The sequence below is a fragment of the Tachysurus vachellii genome, chromosome 8, assembly GCF_030014155.1.
Source record: "Tachysurus vachellii isolate PV-2020 chromosome 8, HZAU_Pvac_v1, whole genome shotgun sequence".
Classification (NCBI taxonomy): Eukaryota; Metazoa; Chordata; class Actinopteri; order Siluriformes; family Bagridae; genus Tachysurus; species Tachysurus vachellii.
In genome coordinates this window covers 15,515,533-15,539,582 of record NC_083467.1, presented here as the reverse complement: position 1 = coordinate 15,539,582, position 24,050 = coordinate 15,515,533, and the positions used below count along the sequence as shown (strand labels likewise).

Genomic DNA, 24,050 nt, shown 5'->3' with positions numbered 1-24,050 from the left:
TCTGGTTTCTCACTTCCACAAAGGGCCTGGTCTGTTTAGATATTTCACCGAGCAGAAAGTAGGAAAGGCAACTATTTACCCAAGTTTTCTGGGCTTCCTCTTGCTCCCCTGGTAATCTAGAGCTCTCTGCAGAGGGAACATACACACACACACACAGACACAGACACAGACACACACACACACACACACACACACAGACACACAGACACACACACACACAGACACACAGACACACACACACACACACAAAGTCAGAGAGAGTCAGAAAAGACGAGTAAATGAACGAACGAGCAAGAATCATTAATTTTTAATTCAAAGTGATTTTTGCGTTGAATGCGAACAGATGCTGATAATATCAGAAGTCACAGCATAATTTTTTTGATCAAAGAGAGCTGGGGTGAGCCTGATGAAGCATGCATCTTGCTCGGCTTTGATAAACCACATCAATTATTCACCGTGAAGGCAGACATCCTCACATGAAAGCAACAGATAAAGAGCAGAAGCCCATGCTGGAGACAACAGAGCCTGAGAGTGGGGGAGCTGCTGGTTCAGGAGAAGGCCCGTGTGGCTCACGGCTCTGGCACAGGTACATTTAACTCTATTATCATCAGCAAACAAAGTCGGACAAAGGGTTCTATTCTGGCTTTGAACTTACATTGAGCTGGTTGTAGTAAATACTGTCCTCTGGGCTGTTCAGTAGTTTGGGCTGCTGGCCTCGACGCCGAGGGGTGCGCTGTAGTAACTTTGCTGCTGGGCCTGAAAGAGACACACAAACACAAACAGACACACAAGTACACAGACAGATCAGTCACACACTGCCAAGAGTGACAAGTCTCCTACTGAGCTCCCCCACAGAAAATCACATTAAAGCAGCATTGCAACAGGAGCTGAGAAACTCAGCACATGCACACACACACACACACACACACACACACACACACACACACACACACAACACATAGCTGAAATGCTCTGATGTATGAAGCATCTATATGTGATGAAAAAGCCAGTTAAAACACTTACATTTACTAAACAGATAGCTCAGTGCAACACAAACTCAGCTGAACATAGTAAATCTAGTGAATAATTAATACAATGGATGCCGTTATAGCTAAATAAGTGACTGGCGGTTTTCCTAAAGTGTTTTATTCCTCGTATGTTGGAAGAATTCACCATTATGGTATAGCCAATATAGTCTTTCTTTTTTCACTTTCTCGAAGTTAATAAGACAAAAAGTGGTTTGCCATTTCACAATGAAACTAGAAAACTCTAAAGATCTTCCCATGTCTGAAAACTGAACATTACATAGCTCTGGCACTGGATACTCCTGCCATAAATGTTAAATAAATTTCTCCTCAGACGGCTTCACTATGCAAACAATTGCACTTATTTAGATATAGATTATGTGAAATGTTTATCAAGTCTCTGTGAATGAGCTGTTACTATAGAAATAACAATACATTACAATGAGTGCACTAATATAAGCCTTATATTTATGACATTTGGCAGACGCCTTTACATTTTATCTCAGTTTAAACAACTGAGCAAGTAAGGGTTAAAGGCCTTGCTCAGGGGCCCTGCAGTAGCAGCTTGATGGACCTGGGATTCAAACTCAACCTTCAACTCAATAGTCCAACATCTTAACCACTAAGCTACCACAAGCTTTGTGTCAGTACTCTTGTCAGAGAAGCTTTGACAGAAAATGAATTAATGTTTTCTAACTAATCAGATTTTACAGCACGCTGGTGTAAGATTCAGACAGACCCACTTGCTCAAACTAAATGCTGATCTTGACAGACCATCATGTGTCTCAGGTGTAGACTCGCTACATATTATAGCTCCTTTTCTTTTTTTGATGGACATTTGTAAATATTTACCTTGACTAAATCACTAACTGAGCAAAGTAAAATATAAAGTGCAACTAAATACACAATATACAGATGCACATGCATTCTAGTGCTAAGAGCTTCATCATTTTCCATCTCTATTTGCTCAAAAAACAACTGATCAGACACTGTGGTGGGATTTGCTTATTACAGCATTTTTTCTGTACTCTAGAGCCTAATCTTGACGGTAAACATTTACTCTTTAATGAGGTTCACTTGAGCACATTAGCAAAAACGTGTTCAGACCTGCAGCGTGTATTATTACAGTATGTCTATGTTCTGAAATGTGCGGATTTACAGTTATTGTAGATCAAACAGCATGTCAGTGAAGCTGGGAAACTTGCTCTCTCTTGTTTCATCTCTCGTCTCTTTTAAAATTTCTGATCCACAAAAGCGGCGAACTAAAATCCAGGACACCTTTACAAGGCAGTATGTATATTTAATGTCTGTTCGTCTCTTATCTTGAAGTCACAGTTTCAAGCTTCTTCGGCTCATCATCACTCTGATGATGTTCCTTCTGTCGAGGTAGTGTTCAATAACTCACAGTTACACTGCAACTTGACAGACGGTTAACTTTGAAAACACATTGTCAGGTCTCAATCCTGTGTATACTTCAAAGCTGGGAGACTTTTTTCAGTGTAATTTCGCTCTGTATGGATTTTATTACTGTATGGATTCATTGAAGTGCCTGACTTCATAGCTGTCCTGCATGTAATGTAGGAAGTGAATTACATAGAAACACAAACTTTTTCAGTGGTACTGTCTAGAAAGTTTTTTTTTTAATCCATAAGTTATGTTTTCCTTCAAATTCAAGGCCAACAAATAAAAAAATAAGAAGAGAGAATCACTAATTAATTAATAATCACTTAGTTGTAGGCTTACAATGTAAAATTAACAGCAGTAAATATAAGAATTGTATTTTAGGATTTGAAAACTTTAAACTCCCTTTAATATTACACACAAGACAAGACTGAATATATGACTGAATACATTCCCACAGCAAAGATCTGCATGTTCCCTTGTAATGATCATATGACGACGAATACTTCACACACTTTACAGGAAACAACGGAACTGTAAATTCTCCTTAAAACACAGATCATCAAAATAACTTCACTGCCTGGTTTTTCTACCTGGCTTCTCGAAAAATTTCACAGATTAATAATCAACATTCGTCTTGAAGCCTTTTAGAAATAAGGCTTTTATTTCTGTCTGTTTTTCAAACTTTTTTTTTTAAGACAAGCTATTAGGTTACAGACAGCACATCCTCGTTCCTCTATAGATCTTTCTAGAATATAGTAGAGGTATATTTGTTGCCATTGAAAGACAAACACAAGAAAAGATGGCACTTTGATAAGCAGGGTACTGCACTGTATATGATAACCTACATCTAGATGAATTAATCAGCGATCGTAGAACCAAGAATAAGTGCTGAGGAAACAACTGGTGTAAGACATCTTGGTTACGATGACACATTTCAACATAGATGTATGTCTGTATTGTGTACTACAGTTAGAGGACAAGTGGATGTTAAAAAAGGACATCACTGGCTGGAGGGCAGAAAGATTGAATGTCTGAATGGGAAAAGAGGAGGAGCAGGAGGGAGGGATGGGGGAGGAAAAACATGTGCCGTAGTGATTCACTTTAGTTGATTTGCAGAGTTAGACTGACACACACACACACACACACACACACACACACACACACACACACACACACACACACACACACACACACGATGCAGGCCTAGTGTTGTAATCTGATGATTAGTTGTGGGTTGTAGGATTAGAAGTGGGTCAGTTACTTAAGACAATTATAAGTAGTTAAAGAAATGGAAATACAATAAAAACCTTTGTATTTTGTACTAAGTTGTACTTTGTAAAAAAAATCTAAAAATAAAAATAAAAATAATAAATATTTAAAATTAATATTTTAATAAAAATAAATAAATAAATAAAAAAATAATAAATATGAAATATTTATAAAAATAAAAAAACTTGAATAAACATTTATGCAAATACACAGCTTCAAGTCACAATGTAATAACATGATCAGTATGAAGATGAAGCAAAAAGTAAATATAAGTAAATATGTACAGGATCATAAAAAGAACTGGATGCAGAAGCTCAGCAGTAAAACGGTTTTAAAACACACATCGCTAAAGACGATACGGTCTAAACCTATAAGACTATATGGTCTAAACATATACAGTATACAATTTCACAAGACAGAAATTTGTATTTATTATTTCACTAGGACTGAACACTCAGAGGCCCTAGATAGGCCATAGCATGTGTGTGTGTGTGTGTGTGTGTGTGTGTGTGTGTGTGTGTGTGTGTGTGTGTGTGCGCACATGTGTGTTAATTGATTGAGGGCAGTACAGATCCCCAACAATGATTTATTAATACACTATTAATCAATCTTGAAAAACAGAAAGAAAGAAAAAATATATAAATAAAAATTACTTAAATTAGTTTTAAAGATGAAGCTTCCCTAATACAAACCAAATTTTATGTTCTCAAAACATCTCTTAAATGCAACCTCTTACATCCCTTGGAATGTCAAATATGTACTTATTACTAATTACATACTGAAAGCAATTTTAGAAGGTAAACAAGGGATGGCTATTGATTCTGTTCTGTTATCACATGTTGTGATCACCTGATGCATTGTGGGCTAGGTTCGACTGCTGGGCTTTTATTTACTCAGATGCTAAAGCTGAAGCATGAAAAGGCATCATGGTCTATAAGGATAACTCATCAGCACATGGCTTTGATCTCTAAATGAAGCATGTGCAGACCAGACCAGAAACTTGTTCTCTGTGGCACACACCCCACCACCACAAACATAACCAGACTCTGTGGAGGACACACACACACACAGGCACGCACACCCTGTTCTTTTTAGAAAACATACCCAAATAATGTGAAACTGGTGACGGCTAAAGTTTCTGCCTGCTTTTCCAGTGATTTATGGCTTTGATTGACACACACTCAAACTAAATCCAATGTGTTTTACTGAGGGTAGGAACATTCCCACAGGGAATTCACACGGTACTTTAATTACCCCTGAAGAGACCAGAACCATGTATGTGCTAAAAGAGCAATTTTAGGCAGGAGCCACATGCTGATTTGACCATGATGTGCTTATTTTAAACTTCTACTGCTCAAAGAGGAGAGTAAAAATCACAGGGAGAAAGGGGAAGGATAAAAAAAATCCCTGTCAAATCAACTCCATGTATGTTCTACAAAGATGTCTAGGTGTGTGTCCTATTCCAACCAAAGTGTCCACCTACCTAATATTAAAACATCAACCGAGATGATTATGCGATATAACAAATGGAATTAAGGGCTACCTTGTGAATAAATTTGGACATATCTTTGGAATGTGAATTACATGTAAGCAGTTTTAATTTTTGCACTTGACTCAGTGAAAAAAAAAAAAATAAATAAATAAAGACAATCGTACACTATTCTACTAGCACTATTCTACTAGAGAGGGAAGACAAATGATCTTTACTAAATGAGAAGAGACAATGGAGTACAACCTTAAGAAGAACTGGAAACCATTAAAAAATACTTTAAGATAAATAATTGCTGGAAAAGCATCCAAAGTTCATAATCAACACAACTTTGCTTCCAACCACCTGAGAAGAAATATATATGATAGATTTAAAAAAAAAAAATAAATTATACATTAAACAAATTAAGTGCTGCTGTACTGCCTAATCATACTGAAAATCAGCTCCAGTAAACAAGTAGTTGCCTACTTCTGAAAAGCCGTTTCCATGATTGTCCCATTCAATCTTTACGCCCTGTCATTTAACATAAAAGGGGACATGATAAAATGAGCTTGGTTGCAATATTCAAGAAAACCCAGCTCAAAGGCATTAATAAAACCAGAATGTCAACAATGACAGTACAGAATAATTACTCATATCTTAAATGTTAACTTTTCTGAGACAGTCTGAGCTGTAGTAAAAAAATCTAGTTAACTAATCATACTGACATTAAGAGGATTAAAAAAGTTACAGCCAACTTTTCTGCCATATTCCCACAAGCAGTCTGAGATCTCCTGTTGTGTGCCTGTCTGATGAATAGTCTAGTTTAAAGAGCAGGTTTAATACCCAATACACTGGGTATTAGATAATTTGTGAAAGTTGATAAAGACAGGTACACTGGAGAGCAAGAGCGTTACAGAAAGAGGCAGTATGAGAGAGAGAAAGAATGTGATGGATAGATGAAGAGAGAGGGAGGGAGTTATGCCTGTAGAACACAAAGTGGGTGTATCAGCTGTCACAAGGCTGTCAGAATGAGCTCCAGATGTGTCCTAAAGATGATGGAGGGTGCTACAAAAGAAACTGTATGCACTGTAGCAAAACAAAACCTGCTAATGCATCTATTTTATATACATATACACCTCATTGATTTCAAGTAAAACAATATCAGAATCAGGGATCATAAAATTGCTGAAAATACTATCTGGGAATGTTCACAGTTTATTTAGTCAACTCATGCTTGTTTTATGTGTATGTGCCTTTCTTTCAGTCATATGGGTTTGCTAGCTCTAGGAAACTCTTAGGAATAAAGTGAATAACACTAGGCACCCCAAAAATATTAAAAAAGAAATCTTATCTGGAAAATTCAAGCCACAACAATATTTGGCTGGCTGTTATAGACATTAGTTTAGCTCCATTACTATTGTGAGGCTAGTGAGCAGAGCTTTAAGGACACAAACAGCATGTGATTGAGAAGTCAGCCGGAAAATAGCCTAAGTGGTTTGAGCTAACTGGGAAGCTATGACAAGTTACCGAATGTCCACTCATTACAACCATAGTGAACATAAAAACATAGCAGAAAACACAACACATCAATCCTTAAGGCAGATGGGCTACAACAGTAGAGGATCACATCAGCTTCCACTCCTATCAACCAAGAACTGGAATCTGAGGCTACATTAGACACTCAGATGGTACGGTGAGAAAAAAGACTTGGTTTTTCCAACCTTCAACAACTTTTTGACTGATTTGTGTAATGAAACAATTTGTATAATGAAGATTAAATAAGAAAAAAATTGTTAATCCCACTAGTACAACTGTGCAAGAAATGTAAAGATCACCATAAACAGGCAGGAAGAGAGGAGCACTGAGCTTTGAGGAACACCAACAGAGATTCTCCATGAAACAGATGTAATCATTATGTCAGCTATAATACAAACACTCTCCGATTTATAAAAGTTATCATTGTCATGACCAGACGTTATTCCAAGTCTGGTGAGAATAGATAGCAAGATATTATTACCTGTGTTAAATGCTGTAAAGGTACAAAAAAAATCGAGACTGATAACTGATGCATGAACAATAAAGACTGTTGAGTAGAAATGGTTTGAATTCAGACAGGTTGGGATCCTGGAGCTGATTTATATCAGAACAATCCATAGCAGAGAATAGAAACACAGATCACTTACACAAGCACAGTCTTTATATTCCTTTGGTTTTGTGTTACTTCACTAGAATACCATAAGGCATCACATCACTCAAAAGTATTTGTGTTGACTTGATGTAATTTTGTTGACAGGTAGAATATAAAATATCTATAAATCTTTTTATTTATTCAGTTTTAAAAATAATTTTTAGCAAGTATTCATTTTCTTATCTTTTCTTATTCATTTTACTTCTTTCTCAGTGCACACTTGAGAGGAGCAGGTTAGTTTCCTCTCTGTCTCCTTCTCTTCACTCTAATTGCCCATGTCACTCTTATCATCGTCTCACTCTTGACATGCATGTTTACCACTAGCATAATCTTCAAAAAGCATGTTAATATAAGAAGCTCAGCTTTCATAACCCATAAAGCCTGATCCTGTTTACTACACAGAAAGAGTGCTGAAGGAGAGTGAGGGCTCTGATCATATCTTTGTCAGTGCTCAGGGTTTGTCTGTGTGGGAGTATTCACATGTCTTATAGGCTACAGCCTTAATAAGGTATTAATATATAGGATTAGAGAAAAGGTAGGATGTGGAGGGGAGTTCAGGTGGTTTATGTGCAGTGACAGTGAGCTGATCAAGTCTGTGTTTATGTTCCCAGCAGGCGGACATGACAACTGCAAACCAGAGTGACACTCGGGAAGAGTGACATGCATGCATGTGTGTGTGTGTACACGAGTGTATTAAATTCTCAGAAGAAAAAGCCCTCTCTGCAGGAACCTTGCTAATCCAGCAGAATCCTTTATAAGTTGAGTCCATCCTCAGTTCAAATACATGTATTGCCACAGAGATTCAGTAAACCTTTTGAGGAATGAAATCGCTTACTCTATGTTGGAGAAGTTGAAGGATGAGCTTTTGATTTGTGTTTCTATCATACTGCAATAACAGTGACTGTATTGCAAAGTTTGCGATGGACATTTAATTTCTTTTAGGAATCCCTTTATTAATACCTGGTCAACTTCATTGTAGACCTGAAGGCCATCACTGAAGGCCAAGCAAAGACCTTGCACCTACTGGTGTGTGTGCTTGTGTGTGTGTGTGTGTGTGTGTGTGTGTGTGTGTTTGGGGTGGGAGTGGGGGGTGTTGATGGGGTGGTGTTGGAGAAAACCAATGAGTCCGAAGAAAACCCACACAAACATGACAAACACTACACAGACAGTGGCCAGATTTCACAACCCATGGTTCCTGGAGGTATGAGACACTAACACAACACTAATCATGCCAGAACAGGGCAAAGTTACAGGAACACTGCAAATATGCGAATATCCTGAGCTTGAATTAGTGTTGTTCCTTATTGAGTTTCTTTGTTGCATGAAAATCAGATTTAATGTAATGTAATGTTTAAAGTAACTTAAATGAAATATGAATGCATTTCATGTTCCACATCTTTCACAGCCAAACTTCTGTCACAAAAAACAACATAATATAAAAGCTGAGTCCAGTTGTGCAGCACAGACTATTTTTTTAACACACTGAGTTAGATGTTGGGTAATTCAGTGAGGTTTGAATTTGCCCAGTCATTGTATTTCAGTACAGTACTAGTCCCTGGTCCACAAAAACAAGTCTACAATCAGACATGTAGCTATGGTGGGTGGATTTGCTGTTTGAACCTCATCTGAAATATTTTTCAAATTCCAAACACTTATTTCTAGAGGGGATTCACTGCTGGAGAGGTTTGATATGATAACAGATAATTGACCATGCAATTTTTAGCATGAATCATTTTGAAGATTTTTAGTGGAACAGTCATGAATTGTATTTTATGGCAGGGTCGATGGTTGATTTTGATTGTGACCAAATAATTAAAATAGATTTTGTGCCATCACCACTTCAACTGATGTCCTCCAAAAATACAAGTGTTTGGACATCTCTATTAAGGTGTAATAATCATATATCTCCTCATCCCATCCCTTCTGAATTTAACTCCAGGTGGCTTAGTGACTGCCTAAATAGGTTCCTAGGAGAGGTACACATTTGTCTAAAGTTGCTGAGAAAGTTCTTTCACTTTGCATACAGCTGGGTGGAGCTACAAGATGAGGAGATACTTAATTCCTATCCACCACAGGGAAAAGTGGTCCTGGGTTTCTAGCCATAAACTAATGCAATAATAATTTAGTGAGGTCAGTGAGATATTTTGACAATAAGGTGTGTGAGTGAGAATGATAAAGTATGTGTGTATGTACAGTATATGTGCTTGTATATATCCCCAGGAGCAACAACAGCAGAGTGAGAAGCAGGAAAAGAACTGAGCTCTCAACATCTGGCTCGGCATGATCCCTGGACTCCTCAAAGCTTCTGTCATACACATACACAAAACGACACACTCTGATCTATTTCCATCAATGGATGCCCAGCCATAACATTAGATACATATGCGTGCACACACACACACACACACACACACACACACACACACACACACACACACACACACACACACACACACACACACACACACACACACACACACACACAGTGTTATCCAATGCAAGCACAATGTATGTAAGCTTCTTGACTGTATGTTAATCTGAGAGAGACTTCAAACCAGACAAAAGCCCAGGAAACTCTGTGTTTTTCTAACCAGGCTACCGCCTTGTGTTCTCCCATCAGTTTGGGCTTATCTATAGGGAAAAAACTTGGGTGCATCTTATTTTTCCCACATGTCCAAATACAAGAACAATTTGGTCAAAATGAGAAGCAAATAAACCGGGTTATGAGCTTCTATTTAATTTCTACCAAATTGAATGACTGGAATGGTTTTACTGCTGACAGTGTCACATGTACACTATCATTAAATCCATATTTTATTATATTTTATTATATGGAACATACTGTTTAAATAATAATAATAATAATAATAATAATAATAATAATAATAATAACAATAACAATAATAATAATAACAACAACAACAATAACAATAACAATAATAATTATTATTATTGTTATTGTTATTATTATTATGATTACTACTACTAATAATAATAATAATAATTTCTCCTGATTTCTTGTAGTTCCTTTTGAATCCCATCATCTGGACCCCAGCTGCAAGCCTCTCTTTCAGATAAAAGCAATATTATCAAAAATGTATATATATATATAATTTTTTTTAATGCTGACTTTGTCTGTGTTGGAGATCTGATAAAGCTTTTCAGCAGGTACTAAATATTAGCATATGACCATTGGAGTATTTTATAACTGGATGACATGGGAAAAGCCTGGATCCTGCTTTATGGTGCCAAAATGTCTAGTGCTTTGCATTGCCTGAATGTCTGTGGAACCCTTGATGAACTACATGGTTCTGGAACAAAAGCTAGTTTGTAAAACCTTTTTTCAGAAACTAAATGGAAGTATTCTGAACAACAAATACAAAGCTCCTGGTATGTATTTATCTTCAACTGCTGAGAATGAGACCAGTACAGTACCTTGTTGCTATTGCTTTAAGTAGAGTGCCATATTGAGGCCATAAGTGCTGCAACTGATACGATTCAATTAGTGGTTGTTTGTTTATAAAATACATGTTGATAAAATGTAAGTCAATAGGGTTAATTATTCTTTGACACTCATGTTTGATCAATTAACAATGCTCATTATGTCACATGCCACCATAACAGCTTCTTATCTATAGACAAGTACCTACTCTGGTCCAAGATCTAAAAGGAACTAAAGTCAGTCCTTGTTACTCCAGTAGTAGTGTAACCTAAGCTCCTAAAATAAGTTGCTTACAAATCTAATGAAACATTGGGACAGTGTTTCTGTTTCTGAACCTGACCTAAAGCATATGTAATTTTGTATGATCCAGTATGTGTGTGTAAGAGCTGCAAATTCTGATCTCTCCCTCTCTCTCTCAGCAACAGAATGTGTTACATATTCATAATGTGATGGTTGTAGAGTATTAAACAAGCTAGTCATGATGGGATATCTTCATCCACAGAATCCAGCTCTTTAATCATAGCTGAGGGACCAGAGGCCAAATTTCCTGCCTGCAATGAGGCCATTACTATACTAAATTACCTCAAAATATCCACACCATTATCACATATTTTAACATATAATTAGGACAATTGTCATAGCATGTGACAAAGGTAAAATAAGAGCACACAAGAGAGATAGAAGATCTGGAGAAAATGTCACACAAGAAAACGTGAGAGCGACAGAAATGAGCGTGGTCAACTGCTCTGTCTCCTACAGAATTAGCCGGTATCTCAGAGAGGCGTGCCGGGGAGAGCTGACAGTAATCCCGCACCCACTGCAGTGCCGTCACTGTGCTACAATATCATAGATAATCCCATAATCCCCAGCACATTGCTAATCTCAATCCCACCCCCTCTCTTCCTTCACATACTAATCATACTAATGATGGACCCCTATCTCCCCTGGCAACCATCACTATGTGACACTGGTCCCTCCACTCCACCCTACTTGTGTGCGCACACACACCTCCCAGGAAGCTCACATTAATGGGATTCATAGCTCAGGGCCAAACAAAAACCAAACATATGTTCAGCAAATGAGTGTGCGTGTGTGTGTGTGTGTGTGTGTGTGTGTGTGTGTGTGTGTGTGTGTGTGTGTGTGTGTGTGTGTGTGTGTGGTTGTCAGTGTCAACTATGTTGATCTCTTTGGGGTGAAAGAGACACAGCTCTCCACAGTGGCCTGACCCAGACTATTAATTGCACCCTATACTTAGAGGATACACTTGTGTTTATTATTAAGAAGTAATGCATAAGGACAGGAAACAGAGACAATAAAAAAAATAAAAACAGACAGAACATTTTCTTACAGTAATCCAATTTCAGGAGTCAAAGGTCCTTTCTCTGTGAAGGTGTTAACATGGTATTGTTATCTGTATGCGTGTCTGTGTATGTGCCTACAGACTACCAACCTAGGACAGTGTGGTGGCATTTCCACTACAACAGTCAGCATACCTTTAACCCATAGGTGCAAGCATGAAAGCATGACAAAGCATGGTAAAGTGACAAATACAAATGATTGGCTCAAAGCATTCTCCCGACCACTCCTACAGCGTGTGCTGACTAATGTTTCTTCAGTTCTCCAATCACAACCTACCAAAAAATGAAAGTGAAACCTAGTGGTTTCAACTTATCCTGTCACATATGACCCCTTATTTAATATGTATTGACAGATAAATAAAAATAAAGCTTGGAAGGAGGTAGATTGTTAGTGCCACTGATGAGTATATGGAGCTAGTACAGTTGCCAAATTTCACACTGATCAGTGCATTGTTTAATTTGTGTTTAGCTCGGCAGCATTAGAAGCTACACTACTTGGACATAAGTTTGTGAACACCCAACCAACACACAAAGTTCATTCATTCATTCATTCATTCATCTTCTACCGCTTATCCGAACTACCTCGGGTCACGGGGAGCCTGTGCCTGAGCCTGTGCCTATCTCAGGCGTCATCGGGCATCAAGGCAGGATACACCCTGGACGGAGTGCCAACCCATCTCAGGGCACACACACACTCGCATTCACACACTACGGACAATTTTCCAGAGATGCCAATCAACCTACCATGCATGTCTTTGGACCGGGGGAGGAAACCGGAGTACCCGGAGGAAACCCCGAGGCACGGGGAGAACATGCAAACTCCACACACACAAGGCGGAGGCGGGAATCGAACCCCGGCCCTGGAGGTGTAATGGCGAACGTGCTAACCACTAAGCCACCGTGCCCCCCTCACACTAACACACACGTGTTCTTTCTAAATCAGTTTCCAGACCTAGTCCCACTTTTTCTGTTATATTAATCTTCACTCTTCTGTGAAATGGGAAGGTTTTGGTGCATGGCTCTCAGGCTTTGCCCATTCAGCTACAAGAGCATTAGTGAGGTCAGCACTCATATCAGAAAAGGTCTGGGGTGCAGTCAGTGTTCCATGGGGTTGAGGTCAAGGCTCTGTGGAGGACACACCAGTTCTTACACACTATAGTCTTGGCACTGGATTCATATTCACCAGAATTAATGAAAGACAGTGCTGGTTACTATACACCCACAAGGACAGACTAAAAGTGATTTGCCACTTGCTTGTATGACACTTGGTCTTATCCTGGTCAGGTTTCCTGAGTCAAACTTTCTGATTTCTACTCTTTTCTCATTTGCTGTTGAATTTCCACATAGAAGCACCTGTGTGAAAGGGCCTGAATGTTTATATAACTTCAGGTATCCTGTCTGAGTATTGCTTGTGTCTCATACTTTTTAGTGTTTGTGTGTGGAACACCTGACCTTGTTTGTGATGTGTTGTGCTGTCTCTCTCTCCAGTAGTCTTCAGTACAGACACATCAGCTGTGCTTTTTCCTTTACAGTCAACTTCACTCTGTCTGTCACTACTGACAGAGACAACCTTAAAAATAGAGATAGAAATATACACAAACAATCCACACTGTGTCAAAAAGTAAGAAAAAGCAACAAGAAATACAATGAGTTAAACAAAGAAGTACAAAATTAAGAGATATTTACTAGCACCTATTAGGAGTGTGTTTGCAACGGTAATTGCTAATGTACAGACTCCAGATTTCTTTTTTAATATGTGTGCGTTCTCTCCTTGGGTGAGTATGCTTTCTGTCTCAGTGGCTTAATTGTAATGCTGGAAATAACGAGGGCAGACTTCCTCACATATTTAATTTTTATCTTTGAATAAAAGAGCTATAGGAAAGTATTAATCTCCTTAACATTTCTAAGTACATCCTCCAAAGGATTTTGCTTTTTTAATCTTACATATGCTCAGCAGAGTTACTGGCAAAAACTGTACGTTTTCTTCATCTCATCCTTTCAACATCAAATGGTGAGCAGCAAAAATTGGATCAGACTTCAAAGCCAGGCAATGTGCTCCAAGTCACAGAGTGGCTCCTCTATTTCACATATTGAATTCGAGCAGGATATCAAAGTGCTAGCAAAGAACCTGAGGTCTTTACTAAAAAAAGGGCCCTAACATCTGTAGAGAGAGAAGCGCAAAGACAAATCACCTCAGGGAGAAGCTAGCATTTACTCTCCAGCACGGATTTCCAGCCTTTTGATTCACTCCTTCCCTGTACCTCCCTTCCTCTCCCGCTCTTTCACTCTCCCTCTGTGCTTAGATGGGAGTCAAGAATGAGAGAACTTTCTCTTTTTTTGTCTCTGTCTGTCTCTCACAACTCAAAAAGGACATCAGTCTTACAAGCTTTGTGCTTATATGCAGATTGGTGAGTGCTGAACACAAAGCAATACCCTGGACATGAAGTGCATTGCAATAGTACAGTATTCATTTCAGACCTTGTCTTTATGGATATGGCAGTCAGAGCCTCTTCTTTGAGATGTACCTTCCCTGAGGAGAAAATAAAATGGTGAAACAGATTAAGATAGTAGCCCACAGTTCCTTCCTCAAGTATCGAAACAGTACATTACAAACATTTGTGATTGAAATCAAATAATCAATATGAGATTATGGGTCAGAATTTCAGCTTTCACTTTGTTTAATGTGTTAAACAAATTAGAACATAGCACGTTTTGTTAAAAGTAATCAAAAATATTTGAACATGTGATTGACAGGAGTTTTTTCTTGCCTAGGTGTGTTGTGTTAGTTGATTATTTAAAAAACTGATAGCTCTGAATGTCTACTCTCGGTCTGAGCCATGGGATTTACCTTTGAAGACTGCATTTGTTATTGACTAGGATAAACCTAGACAAAGTTTGTGAGTGCTGTTTATGGAAGAAAAGCAAATCATTTTGAAGCAGAGAAAAGAGGAATAATGAGTCAGAGTCAATGCACTGGACACAGCCAATACAACAACCTGGAATCTCCTAAAAACAAAAGATACCACAGGTATACTAATAACCAGGCATCAAACATGTCAGGAAAAGGAAAACAACAGCACTTTAGTACCAGTAGAGCTGTGACGAAAAACACATCACCAATCAGTGACATCACCAATAACCTCCACATGGCAGGAGTGAAGATATCACAAAAAACTGCTTGAAGAAAAAAGACTTTGAGAGCAGAGTAGAGGCTACAAAATGCAAACCATTCCTCAGCACTAAGAATCAGAAGGTCAGTGGAGGTAGTGTCATGGCTTCAGATTGTATGACTGCTTCTGGAACAGGATCACTCATCTTTATTGATGATGTAACTCATGATTTTGGCAGCAGAATGTATTCAGAAGCATACAGAAACTGTCTGACTGTCAATTTACAGAGAATTGCTCACTGTGAGGACCTTTATCATGCAGCAAGACAACGTTCCAAAACACACTCAAGGAGTTCATCAGGGGAAAGAGGAAGCTTTTAGAATGGCCAAGTTAATCACCAGACCTTAAACGTACTGAGGAGCCATGTAATGGTCACCTAATTGTCTGGAAATGAAAGCTGAAAAACAAGACTTTGCTGTTCCTATACTTTGGAGGAGACTGTGTATGACATTATTTAGACAAAAAATAAAGATGAAAAATAAAACACTAAAGCTGAGATCTACAGCACAAAATTAACTAACAAATAAGCATGTAAGCTAGCTAATGAATCATCTAAAAAGAAAATGGGCAGCTGATGTCAAAATAAATCTATATGGATCCTCTCCAGAAATGATTAAACAGAATAATAAAGTTTCACCACTGAGATTTAGGATGTAAACAAGCTCACTCAAATCCCTGCAGAAAAAAACACACACACATGAATGCATTCACGCACACACACATGGAGTGAGAGAGAGAGAGAGAAGGAGAGAGAGAGAGAGACTGAGAGCAAAACCGAATAATATTTAACGATTTAATGTCTCATTGTGAACATGAATCTAAATAATAATTTGCAAATTACAAGGATAAACATGTAACCAGAATGAATTTGATTTCTAAAAATAAGGTCAATTTGAAGAAGAGTTATGAGAGTGTGTGTATGCCCTGCAATGGGTTGGCACTCCGTCCAGGCTGTATCCTGCTTTGATGCCCAATGACACCTGAGATAGGCACAGGCTCCCCGTGACCCGAGGTAGTTCGAATAAGCGGTAGAAAATGAATGAATGAATGAATGAATGAATGAATGAATGAAGAAGAGTTACAGTATGATAGATGAAAGAAGCGGAGGGTGTCCCGATAGTCTCTATACATAGTGGAAATGATCACTTTTTTAAAAAAAAAGTAAACTTAATTTACAAAACATCGTCTACATCATTCGTCATGTTTCCTATTAAAGTCCATCACAACTTTGTGGCAGCTTCCCGATAAAGCTGTGAGAATGATTTCCAAAACATTTTTCTTTTGTCAAAGGTTTCCCCTATGTATGGAGACCTCTGGCACACTCAGTAAATCCAGTCACTTGTGATCTACACATTTAGATTTTATTTCATAGGTTGTTGATCTGTCAAAGCTGTAGCTTTGACATTAGCAATGACTAAGCAATTGTTCTCCTTCTGTATTATATCTTTCTAATGTCTGTACCTTGATTCAGCTGCTTGTATCCTGAGTTTTATTAAGATGATTATGTGCATCTGTCATTAGAAGATAAAGATTAACCGTCTAATAAAACGTATTATGAACAATAATATGCCTCTTTACTGTAATTCTAATTTATTCTGGTATTTTTCTGGTATTTTTTTTTGTGGTATTTATTGTGGTAATTTATTGTGGTAATTTACATGACAGTTGCTGATGTGAAATTAATTGTAGTTTTCTGTTGGAATATTATTGTTAGCTATAATTAGAAAAGGAAATAAAAGGTTACTGAGTGTGTTTGTGTTTTACAGAAAGCGAGAGAGAGTGCAAATGTAAACAATGTGAACTCTACAGGAAGGAGAAAACACTTCACACAGGGATGTCCAGTGGAAACACACATACGTACCCAGTTGATCGGGAATCAGATGAAGATTGCTGGTGGCTTTGTTTGCACTCTTTTCTGATTCTGTGTCCTCTGTAAGCTGTGACAAATTTCAACACTAGTCACTGAAACATAATGAGTTCTTCATTTTGCTGCCTACTTTGTTTCATAAAAGCAATTTTATAAAATATAAATTCAAGTATCAATATCTCATTCAAACAAACAAACAAACTGGCTTTTACTTGGAAATTCTCCTTGCCATTAAAAACCCACACCCAAAGCATGCATGGATGATTATAATCAAATATCAGTGATTAGTTTAGTACATAATTACTTTATGAATTACAAATTAACTGAGGAGAGAAACAACCCGAAACTGAACACACATGAAAGAGAAGCAGTTGGACTAAAATGCAGAAACATTCATATATTCTGGTTTAAATGGGGTTCAGCAATTAAATTTGAGTGTGCTCCATTTTAAGCTGAGTAAAGTCCAGTGATGAGCCAACACGCCTGGTATTAAGAGTTTTAAATTCAGAGACACACATACAAAGTGTGAGGGAAATAAAGTAAGAGAATATGCAGTTGCACATACCAGGACTGTGATTAATTTATGTGCTTTGAGTATGCAGTGTTCTCATTCATCTCAAAGGTCTTTGCTAAACATGCTAGAGCAGCCCAACTCATGTGAACATGCCAGAGTGGTATAGCAGGGGTTTGAAGAGCTTGACTTTAAAAACTCCCAACCCCCCAAGAAGAAACAACAAAACACACATCAGCATGCCCTCACGCACAATGAGGGACCACATTAACTATACCATGTCAGCTGGCTTTTCTCAGTGTAACAGATCAGCTCATCTGGTCTGTTTAAACGGGCTTTAATATTGGGCACATGTAAGGATGGGAGAAAGTGAAAGAGAGAGAGAGAGAGAGAGAGAGAGAGAGAGAGAGAGAGAGCAGCCTCTGTGCCAAGAAGGAGGTGAGTAGCACTTGAAGAGAGGAAAGCAGAACAATGGCATCTCTCCTCCCTGTCCCTCCCTCTTGCCTGCCTCCCCCAGTACCCTGCTCCCGCCCTCTCCCTCCCTCCACATGTCCTCAAAGGAGTAGTGGAGTGAGGGAGGGGGCACCCCAAGAAGGTTAATATGCCCGCTTTGATCTCTGCCAGGCCACAGTGAGTAAGAATTCATTTACATTTCAGATGAAAAGGTTGACAGTATAAAAAGGCATCTTGTTTCTGGTATGTGAGAGGGCTGTAATAGGCCGGGAATTTGAGAGAGGAAGTGGCAAGGAAACAGAAGGGGATAAACCACCACCTCCTCCCCACTTTCCCCTTCTCCTCTTCTCCACTGCCTACACTGGGAAAGAGATGAAAGAAAAGAAAGGATCTCAACATGCACCACTCCACTGAAACATGGGGACCAAATGCTGAGGCCCATACTCTCAAACTTTTTCCCTCTATCATTATTAATTCATTATCTCCATGGGTTTTATTTGTTGAAAATAAGGGGACTTTCAGAAAATAGCCTAGTTGGAGAATTTTTTTTTAAAGAAAAATAGATCTAAATATGAATAGATGCACAATCAACCCACAATTTTTCAAAGAACAAGAAGGGAAGCTCTGTGGTGTAGCTGTGGTTGCTCAGAGCTAAGATCATTACCTGATTGAATCTGCACTGCTGCATTCTCCCGATCCTGCTTAATCTGCTTCACATGTTGACGGACTAAATAACCCCTCCATGCTACACAGAGCAAAAGAAAGAAAAACAGACAGTTAGGGAACTTTTCCACCAGACAATATGGTACAGCGGGACTATCCACACCCGAACTGAATATCTGTGTCCATTATATGAGTAAAGGATGAGGGAATAAGCAGCTTGCTAATTTAATAATAAATCTGTTTGTCATTGTCAGTATGTCATTAACTAAAGAAGATAACAAAAAATACAGTTGGTAATTTATTTATTGAGGAAAATGATCCAGTATTACGTATCTGTGAGTGGCAAAAGTATGTATGCAGTCAGTAACTGGGACGATCCTCTTGTGCAGCAATAACTAGAGCTGAATGTTTATGGAATGTTTGCACATTGGCTAAGAGGAATAATAACCTGATTATTCCTCAGTACAGAACAGTTTCAAGCTTCAACAAATCTTTCAAGCACCTCCATATTGTGCACTTGTTTATTCTACAATTAGAATAATTAGCGAATAAAAAGTTATTCAGGATTTGGTAAATATAGAAAAACAAATATGCAATGTTAAATCTTTTTGGATAAAAAAAAGGGATTTTGTCACTAATTTCAATGTGAACATGTACCATGGCAAAGTTTGCAACAGAATTTGTTCACTTTGTGTTCAATTTGTTCAGGATCTGGTCACTTAGTAATAAAAAACAAATGACAAAATGTGGAATCACTGATTATATGACTCTGGTTTCATTGAACAGAATAAGTTGTCATGTAGCAGACCATGATGCAGTTGTGGATCTAGAAAATTATTTAAGCAGAACATATGTAGCATTAAAATAAGTAATGTAGCACAATCATCATGTGAAATAACTAGCAGTAGCTCAGTGACAAAACAGGAAAAATCAGGCTTCTGTATCAGATCCTCTGCTGCAACCAATTGGATGGTTTTAGATGAATTATTGAAAGCAGCTGATTGAAACAGAGACTAGCTATAAGGCTAGTGACATTTTGTCAGAAAGGTGAGAATTTACCAAAGAGTTTCACAGATATTTTATTTTATTTAGACTCTTTGGTCTGATTAGTGAACTGACAACATGGCTCTTTAAACAAGAATTGAAAACAGAACAATTAAAGATGAATACACTGAGAAGTATGTGTTTATTCTCCTTGCATCAAATTTCAAACTGATGCCTCATGTGTTCAGGCTCAGCAGGGCTAGAAAAAAGCAGTAGTGTGATACACAAACAAACAAAGCACATAACCAATTTAAAGGATCTTATATATAGCTGAAAATGAATCATTAATGGTTTAGCACTAAAACATAATTGCTATTATCACCAATTACTCTTATCATTTAGACCTTTGAAAGAAAGGAATTTTTTGTAACTGGAAAAAAGTTATTTGAATAACTCTGATATGATGCAATGTAAGAAAAATGCACAGCCAATTGTACACAATCTGACTGATCACTAATCGCAGGTGAAAAACTTGAAAGCACTTTCTCAGTTGGATCTGTTAATCTAAGAAGACAGTAGAAATCCAGGGCTCCCGTGATGCTTCTGTAGCAGTGCTGTACCTGACTGGATGATGATTGCCCCGTGATTGCGTTTCTCTTTCTCCCGGCGGTATCTTCTTGCCCCCAGCCAGCCTTTAGTGTAGGCCTGGATCACCACCACCCGAGCCATCACCTCTCTTAACAACAAATTCAGTTGCTCCACGTGGTAGTACTTCAGAAACACCTGTCTCACACAGACACACACACACACACACACACACACACACACACAAATGAATGCACAAATGAATGCACATAAAATACACATTCATGCGCAGAGGGTACCTTCACCTCTCAAAAACACACACAATGTTTGCAATCAAGGGGCTTATAGGGGAATAGCGCTCTTTGAACTTCTTGTTTTTTCTTTTTTCCAAAGCTGCAGATGCCAACCATCTGGTCAATTAGAGTCATAGATAACAACCCCTCTCTGCTTAGGGATTTAACTCTTCAGAGAGAAAGAGTGAGAAAATGAAAGAGGCTGAGAATGAAAGAAGGAGCAAGAGAATCAAAGAGCTGAGTTTGTTTTGTATGCAATGGATGGGCTGGGAAAACAGCTCTATGTTGTGTAGAACAGGTATTTCATCACGCTGTTGCCCAGCTGATTTAGTCTAGGGTGTAATAGTGAATGGTGACTACCTTAGTCCTGCCCAGAACCCAGTTGTCCAGCTTGGCTTTCTGTAAAATAATGACCGCATTTTCCTTACTGCTCTCTGGCATCTGATGTGCCCGGAATGCCAGGTAGTAGTATCTGCGGAGAAGAGAAAATATTACTAATCATGTCATAAGTATTAATGAATATAATTATATAAATATACACGTAAATATACACTGAGTAGTCGGATTTACAGAGACAGGAACACACATAGGTTTAGCATTGGCCCAGAAAAATATACACACTGGGTTTAAACGTATTAGACAAGATCAGGTATCTAAGTTCATAGAAACTGGACAGCTGAAGATCGGAAAAAGATGAGGCGAGTGCATCCCATGCAGACCATTCAACATCACCTTCAATGAATTTTCTTTTTAAATTTTATTTCTGAAAGACCAGTAATTTTGAATGTTTTTATTTCAGCTCATTACTCTAAGCTCAAAAAGATCAAAAGATATTTCTGTTCTATACAAAAGTTTTAATAGCAAATTATTTGCTCAAATAAGGGGACGTGGAAGCTCAGTGGTTAAGGTGTTGGACTACTGATCGGAAGTTTGTATCCTTTCACCACCAAGCTGCCACTGTTGGGCCCATGAACAAGACTCTTAACACTAAACAGTTATAATAATAGTCACTCTGGATAAGGGTGTTTGTCAAATGCTATAAATGTAAATGGTTTGAATTTTGACCAAATGGTTTTTAGTTGTTTGTACATACTTTTAAATTTCAATTTCAAATTATTTGCAGTTATATGGAAAAAAATCATTTTGCAAAGTGACTTGTGTTATTCCAGGTTCAATATAAAAGATGGCTTGAAGGATAAAAACATTCTCTGCATGAAATATAAAATATTTTGAGTATACATTCAGGTCTGGACTATCATATAGTATATATCCACTGTCTGCAGCTTAGAAAATGGTTTAACTAGTAAACCCGAAATCTGAACCACTTTAACCCTTGTTTGCTGTGTCCACAGTGCTCACTGTTATGCACTTGAAAGCAGCAGTTAGAGCAGAAGGACATCAGGATCATTGTTCACACACATCAAGGCTCATGAAGGGCCAGGATGATACTGGGTGTTCATCTGCTTTGCAGAGGAAGATAACAACTATTGTGTTTCCAGGAGAAAATATCTCTTTGATACACCAGTTCCCACTGCCTTTCATATTAATTCAAGTTGATACCTGTAATCTCTTTGATGATGGATACAAAGAGGACACTTCCTTTACTTCAGAGAAAGCTTTGGAAAAAGTCATACAAATTTAAGCTAGTTTTTAGTGGAGTTACATATCAGGGCACTGGTCCACCACTGCCTTGGATGGATAATTATGCAATCCACTAAACATGAATGTAATGGTCACAAAGCATAGCAGAGACGTCATGAAAGACACAGTGAGTCCTGGGAAAAACTAAATAACCAGGACAGTCCTCTGATCTGAAAGATAACAAGAAAGAGGAGGAACGCCTGGAGTTTGTTGTGTCCCTTTTGGAGGAGCGCTAAACTGTGTGAGATGCTAATGTAGATGACCTACATGTAAATTTCCATTTTCTGCAGAGGAAAAAAAGTGAAAGTAAAGAGTGTGTTCCACAGCCTATTAAAAGTTTTTTTTTTAATTCAGCATTCTTCAAAGTAGTCCATCTATTGTAATTAAAGGCATTGATACCACAGCCCTGTTGAAATCTCTAATCAGATGGCTGAGGAAGGATCGATTCATAATTAAAAATTAATTATATAATATGGTTATAGAAATAAAAGTGTTGATTCTATAACAGCAGTTCTGATCTGCAAGGCAAATCAGAAGTTTATTTTAAATACAATTAATTTTCTATAGTACCCACTAAGTCACAGAGACTTGGCGGGCACTCGACATCATCTAAGGCTTGTAATATACAATATACATTTAAGTAAAAAAATTTAAATGGATAAATTAATAACAATTGACATAGTGAAGTTTATTTTATAAAAAAATTAATTAACATCAAAAGATTCAAACTATTGTACAAGTAAATGTGTCAGATACACAATCAATCAGGATGCAGTGCATAGTGAAATGCAGAGTGATTGACACCAGGATATAAGCAGTAGTAAAGTGTAATAAAGGTAATAAAATATATAATTAGACATGCATAGATATAAGGAAGCAACCAAGTAAAACATATAGAAATGCAAAGGAATGTAATAAGTAAGGACTGTAATAACACGATGAGGCAGTAATAGTATGAGGAGGGGCACAGCACTAGTGGTGAAGTGGTGTGCAATGAGCCTAGCGCATAAGACAGGAAATGTATCTATAGAAGGTTTGCAGACCGTCTGAAGTACAGCTGCACTAAAGTGGTATGTGCAAAATAAAGAGTCAGGTTATTGGGAGTTCAGGATCATAATGGACTGTGGATAAAAGCTCTTCCTGTGTGTTTTGGTGTGGGCCATGTGACTGCAAAGGTGTGTATCTGACCTCAGCAGGAGTTTATTCAAATGTATTAAATTTATATAAAAATACATGATTTAAAAAAAAAAAAGAAATTTCAGAAAATAAGAAGAGTTGTAGTATTTATAAACTATCTAGGCATCTCTGTAGATAGACAGAGCCAATGAAGTCCTCAAGAAACACAAGACTCATCATCTCTTCACACATCTGATCTCTTTCATTCATTCATTCCATTGGTGGAGAACTACTCATCAAATCAGTCAGTCAGTTCAGACTAAAATAGTTTTTATTAATTTTTAAGCTTTGTGTGCTGTGATCTGTACACAGTGTGTAAGTGCTCTTCTTTGTTCTGATGGTGATGTGAGGACACAGGAGCATCACAGGCAATTTGAGAGCCGGTATCTGATTACACACTGAATTAATTAGGCTTATATCCATTTTGTTACAAAACAGCTATCATACAACTTGATCAAAGCCTGACATTAAATGTGTGAGAAAAATCACACAAGGTTTTAGACATCTTTAGGCAGACTGATTGCATTTCACATGGAATATGTTTAACTGA

At 37.9% G+C, this 24,050-nt stretch overlaps 1 protein-coding gene across 1 annotated transcript in view; it reads right to left on the bottom strand.

Annotated features, from left to right (window-relative positions):
• The window catches only part of myo3b (myosin IIIB), a 70,193-nt gene that overhangs the window by 7,748 nt on the left and 38,395 nt on the right, over positions 1–24,050 (bottom strand). Inside the window, exons 28-35 of the mRNA XM_060877329.1 lie at positions 21,044–21,155; positions 20,426–20,588; positions 18,823–18,903; positions 17,189–17,264; positions 14,636–14,687; positions 13,610–13,727; positions 656–756; positions 80–126 (exon numbers count right to left, since the gene is read on the bottom strand). Of these exons, the coding sequence (XP_060733312.1) occupies positions 80–126; positions 656–756; positions 13,610–13,727; positions 14,636–14,687; positions 17,189–17,264; positions 18,823–18,903; positions 20,426–20,588; positions 21,044–21,155 (750 nt within the window). The remainder of the gene's footprint in view (positions 1–79; positions 127–655; positions 757–13,609; positions 13,728–14,635; positions 14,688–17,188; positions 17,265–18,822; positions 18,904–20,425; positions 20,589–21,043; positions 21,156–24,050) is intronic.